At 51.5% G+C, this 8,946-nt stretch overlaps 1 protein-coding gene across 1 annotated transcript in view; it reads right to left on the minus strand.

The window, feature by feature from the left end:
* The window catches only part of Cfap57 (cilia and flagella associated protein 57), a 66,462-nt gene that overhangs the window by 15,408 nt on the left and 42,108 nt on the right, over positions 1-8,946 (minus strand). The window contains exons 18-21 of the mRNA XM_026777512.1: positions 8,785-8,928; positions 3,354-3,470; positions 1,334-1,468; positions 1,099-1,242 (exon numbers count right to left, since the gene is read on the minus strand). Coding sequence (XP_026633313.1) covers positions 1,099-1,242; positions 1,334-1,468; positions 3,354-3,470; positions 8,785-8,928 — 540 coding nt within the window. The remainder of the gene's footprint in view (positions 1-1,098; positions 1,243-1,333; positions 1,469-3,353; positions 3,471-8,784; positions 8,929-8,946) is intronic.

An 8,946-nucleotide genomic window follows, 5' to 3' on the forward strand; every position in this document is an offset into this window, starting at 1 on the left:
GTTTCTCTGTAGCTTTGAAGCCTGTCCTGGAACTAGCTCTTTTAGAACAGGTTGGCCTTGAACTCACAGAGATCCACCAGCCTCTGCCTTTGTAGGTGACAAAGAGCAGCTGGTCTCACTGCTTAGCTTCCTGTGTTCAAAGCCCTTAGCAAGGTTGTGTGTGCTTGCTGGTGCTGAGGGGGCTCCCAGTCACATCCACTCCTCTTTCTGGGTCTCTGGAAGCTTTCATGGTTCAGGATAGAAAAGGTCTGGAAGGGTAGTGAGAATGGGTGCTGGTTATTTAGAGCAGCAAGAGATTGGCTGTGTCGTGGTCTGGCCTGAATCGCTGTGTGCTCTTCTAGGTGTGTGTAACTTTCCAGCCCGGTATCTGGTTTCAATCCAGACTGCATCTCAGTATTTCAATCAGGACATTAAAGAAATGTAACCACGAAAGTAGGTGTCCTAAATGATTCCGATGTTCTCTTTTGATATAAATTCATATTAATTGCCTCAGATGATACTGACACCCAAAGAGAGATATGATAGAAGCATCTTGATAGGCAGTCCCGACAGAGCGCTTGGGTGGGGGCAGGAATGGGGCTAGGCTCCCTGAGCCATCTGCTGAAGGATCCTGGGAGTTGGGTGTAGGGAGCTCATTAAATATGATCATTGCCAACTCTGTGGGTGTGGTTCAATCTGGACCAAGAGATAAGGGTAAGACCTGAGGCACCAGAAAGGAGATGAGGCTGGTGGAGACTGGCCAGACACACCCCAGGAGGTGGGAAGAACAGAATAAAAGGCACTAAAGTCAGGTGAAACGGGAGTTGGAAGCGAGAAGGGGACAAAGGAGTCAGGAGGAAGGAGACAGGAGAGCTGAGACCAGGATGGATCACGGGTAATTGAGAAGAGAGAGGCAGGACACCGGCTTTTTAGGGATAGGGATGAGCTGGCAAAAGGAGCAATAGGGCTACTGTGGGCATGCTGATGCCTACATGGGCACCTTGGAGGGCCCTGGACACAGTGACAGCGAGGATGAGCCCTGGGAAGTCAGAGCAGAGGAGCCAAATGGAAGCTGTGGGTCCCTGGTGGTCTCAGGCAGCCAAGGGACGCACCCATTACCTGCATGATGCGGACATAGTCGGTGCGATGCAGCTCGCCCTCCTTGACCACCTTCTTCTTGAGAGTGGCAAGATTCCTCTCCAGGTGTTCCCGCTGGCGGGCATACTCCTGTTGCAGGTCTGAGTTAAGTCCCGCAATTTCCACCTGGTGGGGGGGGGGAGACTCAGCAAAGGAGTGGAGACGTGAAGTGCAGGGCGGTGTGGTGGGGAAGGACAGGGAGGACACTCAAGCTCACCATGTCTGCCCGCTGCACGTACTTCTCAAAGAGAGCACGGATCTTCTCCTTCAGCAGCCGGGGCTCCTGGATGTACGCTACGCAGTTGTGAAGGTCCGTCTTAAACCGCCGGACCAATGCTTCCAGGTCCCGCTCCTGTAACCAGACATTTACTCTTGCCACTGCAGGGGTCCCCCATGTGGAGGGGCAGGGGCTCCAGGAAGAGGCTAAGGACACAGAAAGGAACCAGAGTATCCTTATCTGGGATTGACAACCTGACTGTTGGTGACCACACTGGGCACAGAAAGCCAGATGGGCAGACAGCCCATAGGGAGCAGTTCTGAAACTCTTGTGCACTTGCCTGGGCTGGATACCCTGCCCGAATGGCTGTCAAGAAGACAGGGCTTGAGACCACACACACACACACACACACACACACACACACACACACACACACACGGCATCCCTATTGTTCTGCATTCCTTTAATGGCCTCAGGCTTATAAGATGAAAGGAAGAAAGGTGTATCATTCTCTCCCACAGATCCTTACCCAGGGCTCCCCCAAGCCCCTTAGGACCGCACCCAGCATTTGTTCCCTTGGCAGTCAGGTGCACTGCTGAGAGTGGATAAGAAACCCTTACAGATTGCTGCACACTGGACTAGCTCTCCATCTTCAGCCTGGCTTTCCTTGCCAGCCACCTCCCCCAGGGTATCTCTTCTCTCTCTCTACTCCCATAGCCCTTTATCCACTTTAGACACACACACACACACACACACACACACACACACACACACGTATATACAATTTCTCTGCACATAATTTTCTATCTCTATTTATTTTATGCACAGGCCACAGATCACTTTTCAGTCCTTTGGGCTTGCGAAGAGCAGGGCCACACCCTCTCCCCATGTGCAGCTCGGCAGCTCTGGCAGCGTGCATTGCCAGTGTTTGCTGAGGAGGATGGAAAAGCTCCGCCTGACTTGGAAAACGTTGCAGGTGGCCTGTGGGCAGAGTACACAGCTGCATCCTAGCCTGGGGCCAGAGGACCAGGCTTCCCAGGCTGGCTCTGAGTTGAGAACTAGCTATGAGTACCGGGTGAAGTTTCTTTTCCTCCTCATTTCTTGGCCCTTACTGTGCTTATTTACAAAATGAAAAAGACGAGAATGAGCCAGCTGTGGAGCAGGCACCTGCAGTCACAGGATTAAGACTTCTGAGGCAAGCTTGGGTTATCCCATCAGTTTCAGGCTAGCCTGGGTTACAGAGTGATACAGTCTGTCTCAGTGAGAGGACTGAAGAGTGAGAGAGCCTGGCACCTGACTTCTTCCTCTGACCTCTGCACATGGGCCTCAAAGTGAAAGTGCGCGCACACAGACACACAGACACACACACACACACAGACACACAGACACACACAGACACACACACACACACACACACGTAAACATGACTGGAATGGATTATCTCTTAAGGTTCTCCTAACATTGGCCATTTTGGGGTAGTCAAAGCATTTAACCACTTCATTAAATACAAATGACCATTCTGAACCATGTTCTTCCCCAGGTCAAACAAACCCAAGGCTAAGGGTATTCCTATAAAACAGTGGTTCTCAACCTTCCTAATGCTGTGACCCTTTAATACAGTTCCTCATGTTGTGGCGACCCCTCCCCCGCCGCAACCATAAAATTATTTTCGTTGCTACTTTATAACTGTAATTTTGCTACTGTTATGAATTGTAACGTAAATGCCTGATATGCAGGATTTCTGACATGAAAGGGTTAGGTGACCCCAAATGGGTTGCAACCCACAGGTTGAGAACTGCCGCTATAAAGCCAGCATTCTCACCCCCTTGTTCCTCCACCCAAGATGTTTTCTAGTCGCAGATGAATTTGGACATGTAAATTTGTGCAGGCCTGGAACCAGACAGGCCTGTGGGCAAGAGCGTGAGTTAAAATGGGAAGTGTTTCTTAGCAATGGCTGGCTCTGTCTCAGGGAGCCAGCTGCCCGCTGCTGGCAGGTGCCAGACTCCGGCAGCCCTCACACCTTCTGCTGCTCTTTGCGCATCTCCTGATCTGTGGATCGCAGTTTCTGCAACAGTTCCGTGATGTTCAGCTCCAGTTGCGTGTTCTGCTTATGGAAACGCTCCAGTTCCGCTTCCATCTAGGGAGGACCAGGGGATGGAGGCATGAGCAAGGAAGTCGGGGATGAAAACTGTCTGAGAGCAGACATCTTTCAAGGAGAATTCCCGACACACTATTTCTTCTCTACTTCCCAGCCGTGTCCCCTTGAATGAGAGCTCTGTCCTGATGGCTTGCCATCCTAAAAGCTCCCCTCTTCGCTGGTACCATGTCCCCCTGGGTCCTGGGTGTCTGTGGTCAGGCTGTGAAGGTTTCCTCTTAGTGGCCACCCCTTCTCCTAACCTCTCAGATTCCTCTTTTCGTGAATCCTTTCTAATTCAGGCACTCTAACTCCCGGCTTCTCAACCCCTGCTGAAGCCAGGTCCCTCCAGAGGAATACCTCCCTCACCTGATTTGGAAGGTTACATGAGTGAACCTTGACCCTCAGGGGACACAATCATTCTAAAGGGGAAGTTGAGGCTTGTTTCTAAAGCAGAGAGTATTGAGGAGCCAGACTGGCATGTGGTCATCTTTTGATCTAGGACATAAAACAGGAGAGAGCCAAGGACACCCAGCCTGATCATCAAAGGCTCAAAAAAGGTCCAACCAAGGGCTGCCTTCTTTTCAAAAAGATGGCTGGGGACAGCAGTGAGCATCTGAAGGTTTTCTCTCCCTTGTCGGCTCTGTCTTACCCAAGACACATTTGGTTCAGGTGAGACTGGCTGAGGAGAAACCCACTTCCCACTCAAAGGGTGATGGCTCATGGCCACCCCAAATCTGACAACCTGGTACTCATGGTAGCGCTATGGAGGCTCTGGCTGTTTCCAGAAGATGGGATGTTCATTGTTTTGTGTGGAGGGTGGAGGTAGGTGGAGTGCCCCGCCCCACCTATCCCAGGCTCTATTACCACATTTTAAGGTTCCTGTCAACCTTCTCGAGATCTGGGAAACCTCTAAGAAGCTAATTCCATGTTCTTGGACACCGAGGAGCCCCTCCTTATCATAGGAGGTGTTATATTAGACTAGTCCTCTGAGGCAATGCCTCGCATCCGGATGGACTCTGTGAACATCTGATGACGGAAGGACGGGTAGGCACCTGCGGCGGGCATGAGAGTGAGGGGTGGAAGGGGAAGCAGGAACTACCTGCCCCCGGAAGAGGCATGGCGGACTGCGGAGAGCCTCCTTGGAGAGGACACACAGGAGCGGGGCTTTGCTAAAGCTGCTAAAGCAAGAACAGCACCAGGAAGGTGGCTCAGTGGCTAAGAACACTGGCTTCTCTGTTAGCGGATCCGGGTTCGGTTCCCAGCACCCACATTGTGGCCCATGGCTGTCTGTAACTCCAATTCTAGGGGATCTGACACCCCTTTCTGGCCTCTGTGGGAGCCAGGAAAACGTGGTGCACATGTATGCATCCAGGGCCAAACACTCTTACACATAACATACAAAACAAAAGTCAATGAGCACCGTGGGAGGCTAGGAACACCGAGCTGATGAAGAGGTAGTTTCTGTGTCCTAGAAGCCTCCGGTCTAAAGGGACGAGAGAACTGAGTCAGAAGTGGCTACATGATTGATTAAACATTTTCTGTGGTTGAGGCAGAAGATGCCCTAGGCAGAAGGTTCCCCGTGTGTACCAGGGACTTGAGCATGTGCCTACCCCCGGGGAAGAGGCACTTTGGTTGAACGTTAGAGAACAGTGTTTCTCAACCTGTGAATCTGGACCTCTTTGGGGTTGCATATCAGATATCCATACATATCAGATATGCAATATCTAGATATTTCCATTACAATTCATAACAGTGGCAAAATTACAGTTATGAAGTAGCAATGAAACAACTTTATGGTTGGAAGGTCATCACATGAGGGACTGCATCAAAGGCTCGCAGCTTTGGGAAGGTTGAGAACCAGCGCTCTAGAGAGTGTTGGAGGAGAGAGCAGGAAGAGACTAGCAGGCAGAGCGCAGCCTTCCTACAGAGGACCCGTGGGTGGGTAGCCTGCTGCATTTCTGGAGGCGGGCAGTGGTCCAGGTGACTGCGAGATGGCACAGCACGAGGCAAGCTGAGGGGTCTACCACACTAAGGTCACCGAGGAACCTCGCCAGGAGCAGCAGGGGCAACTGGTATTGGGTGGGTCGGGGAGTGGGTCCAGCATAGAGGTTTGCTCTATCAGGAAAGAGAAAAATAGAGCCCAGGAGACTAGATAGGTGGCTGCACTGGGCTCCAGTGAAGGAAAACTTACGACAGGGAAGGGGCAGTTGGAAGAGAAAAAAGGCGCCCCCGATACTCAGGGCCCCCAGAAGGTCAATCCTAAGCCAGCAGTGACGGAGTGGGTTAGGGCGGAAGTGACCCAGGACTGTATTCTTTGCCTTCCTTCTTTCCCCTATGGGCAGGGCCTCATGTGACTTCAAAGATATAAATATAAACTGTAAAATATGTAAAGTGTCTGCCTGGAAAACCAGAAGAAGAACCCAGGATGTGGAACCCAACTTCTCTTTCCCAGCAAGGACATTCCATCCACTTTTCCTTGTTGTTATTCATGGTGACAGTTCTCAGTGGGGAGGGGTGGAGAGCGCAAGAGGCATTTCCCCCCCAGCGGACATCTGGCAGTGTCTGGAGATGTTCTGGTCTTAACAACCCAGGCGGGGCAGAGGGGGAGGTGCTTCCGGCGTGGAGAGAGCAGAGATGAGACAGTGAGTGCTAACGCCCTCTACAGCATATGGGTCGGCCCCTGGCAGTGCAGGATCAGTTACCCTAGACACAGGATAGCTCTGAGAAACCTTACTAAAAGAACAAATAAATAGGTTGAAACTAAAACCACAAGAACCCTGAAAGAGATTCCTTTTCTCCACGGACAGAAGCAGGGGAAGTGTATGCGAAGGGGGCAGCTTAACAAGGCTGGATACATGCTCATTCACAGAGATGTCTGTGCACAAGCCGAGGGCTTGAACCTTCCTTCCCGTAGGAGAACTCAGCCTGAGATCTGCAGTGGGTATTTCTGGATGTGCCACCAGTCCCCAGAGGAAAACCAGGTCCAGATAACAGCCCTGAGCTACTGACATAGGAGTGGGCATAGGGTGTGTGAAAGGGTCAGCTAGGAAGGTCCCTGCCCTAGTCATCCCGAAACAAGTATATTCTCGCTTAGAGACAAGGTCATGCTCAGCCCCGTTCCTGCCAGGGACAGAGAATGAACCCACAAGCATGTTGATTATAGGACAGTGCCCTCACAGATGCCCTTATAGAAAACGCCTGAAGGAGCGGCCACTCTGCCTTTTCCCTTCTACAGCGTGAGAACACACACAAGTCACTATCTCTGAGACACAGACCCTCCCCTACACAATCTTCTGATGCCCTGATCCTGACCTTTCAGCCTCCAGGACAGTGAGAAAAATGTCTGTTCCCAGGCTGAGCTATTCTGCTACAGAAAGGACAAAGACGGTTGCCATTCCTTGGCCCTGAAGTCACCAGCGCATGGCAGGAGGTCCCTAGAAGACAGCTTTGTGGTCAGCTGTGTGCAGAGAGAGCACCTTGCAGACAGCATGGGGAAAGCCAGGCCCATTCCCAGAGATCCCCATCTCTACTTGGTTTCTTTGCTGCGCACACCAGCACCACCACGGCCCATTGGACGTCTGGGTAGGTAAGGATGGACGTCTGGGTAGGTAAGGATGGACGTCTGGGTAGGTAAGGATGGAAGTCTGGGTAGGTAAGGATGCTGACAGCAGCCACATTCCTTTAGCACAAACATCTAGAGAAAACGGAAGGGAGAGTGGGGCCTTCTTTGCCAGGGAAAGTGTCTTTGAAGAGGGGAGAGCTAAGCTGAGACAGGGAACATGAAAAGCTGGTCACATGACGATCCAGGGGACAGTCTTCCAGGCAGAGGGGACCCTACCACAGAGATTCTAAAATGGGAGAGCTTGGCTTTTAGAAACTGACTCGAAGCTGGTATGGTACTCCAGGCCAGGAAAGCATGAGATGTGGCTGGAGAGAGGCACAGAGTCTAGTGGGGTGGGGCACCATTGAGAATTTTGTGCGGTGTGAAGGCCAGGCTGTTGCCCAAGGCAAGTCCAGATAAGCCTGGTGGAGGGGGATGGTGAGAAGGCTCAATAGGCAAAGGTGCTTGCTAAGCCCAAGGACTTGAGTTCCATCTCTGGAACCCACATAGTGGATGGAGAAAAGCAACTCTTGCAAGATGTCTTCTGCCCTCTGCACAAGGTGCTGTGGCAAGTACACCCCACCACTAAAGTAAAATGAAAATAAATTAGCCTTTCTTTGTTTCTTTCTTTTGTTTTGTTTCTTTCAGCAAGTAGAATTAGTTCCCCTCTTTTGTATCTCACAGAATTTATGACTTGCTGGTAACCCAAAGAGTGCAACGGAGGGAATGTTGTGTGGCTGCCAAGGTTAGGCCAAACAGACAGGCAGCTCCCCGCCTGGCTGGGGGGGGGGGGGGGGGGGGGGGGGGGGGGGGGGGGGGGGGGGGGGGGGGGGGGGGGGGGGGGGGGGGGGGGGACGGGAGACACTTTTCCTGAGCTCTCTGGAGGCCTGTCCAGGGTAACTGCAGAAGGGAAGAAGTATTGAGTTTGAAATCTTACTGGATGGGTGTTGGTGATGCTTTTGGACACGGGAGTTGAGAGAAAGAATCAGAAAAGACTTTTATATTTCCATTTGACTGTGAAACAAACTGGATAGAAGGGGAGGGAAAAAAAATAAAGAGTAATTTTGGCGGAAAATATCAACAATGCAATTTTAGGTCATCATGGTCTCCAAATTCTAGCTGTTTTGTACCCAGTGGGCGAATGATGGGTAAACAGAATGTCGTAAGAAAATGTGCAGGAGCCCAGGGCTAAAAGGCACACATCTGGGCCACTGGACTCCTCTCCTTTATCCTGTTTGTTCCCTAGAATGGATTCTTAATTGTGTCACTCTGGGGTCTAAGAGCACTTGGAGACTTCTGATTGTCTGAAGTCCAAACAACAGACCCTGGTCTAGGGCCCCAGCAGTATCTCAGTCTGGACTGAGAAGCTGTGCGTGGCGCTTCCTGGTAAAAGTACCATTGGCTGAGTACACACTGCCCCCTAGTGGCCAAATCTTCAACAGCTGCACCTCCCATTTGTGTCTATAAAACTGCCTGTCGTCGTTGACCCCACCTCCCCCCGCCGCCGCCGCTCACCCCACCTCCGCACCCAGGGCCCCAACACAGCCCACCAAACACAAGCTAAATCCCCACCTAACTTGCTTTTTGGAAGCTGGAAGTCGCACATGCCTTGGCTGTGAGAAGCCTTTTCTCTCAGTTTCTCTGAGCTCGTGAGCGACAGGGATAGAGGGGACAGAGGTCTGAAGGGCAGGATGTGTAAACGCTGGCCCTCACCTCCTGGATCTGCTCCTTCATCACTTTGATCTCGTTCTCCCGAGGTTCTATTTGCTTCTTCAGCTCCTTTATTTTGTAGTCGAGGACAAACTTGAATTTCTCTAGTTCTTGGTTCTTCTTCTTTAGGTCATAAATCCGTTTCTCCTGGAAGTGAGATGAGAG

This window comes from Microtus ochrogaster, unplaced genomic scaffold (genome assembly GCF_000317375.1).
Source record: "Microtus ochrogaster isolate Prairie Vole_2 unplaced genomic scaffold, MicOch1.0 UNK69, whole genome shotgun sequence".
NCBI classification, from domain to species: domain Eukaryota; kingdom Metazoa; phylum Chordata; class Mammalia; order Rodentia; family Cricetidae; genus Microtus; species Microtus ochrogaster.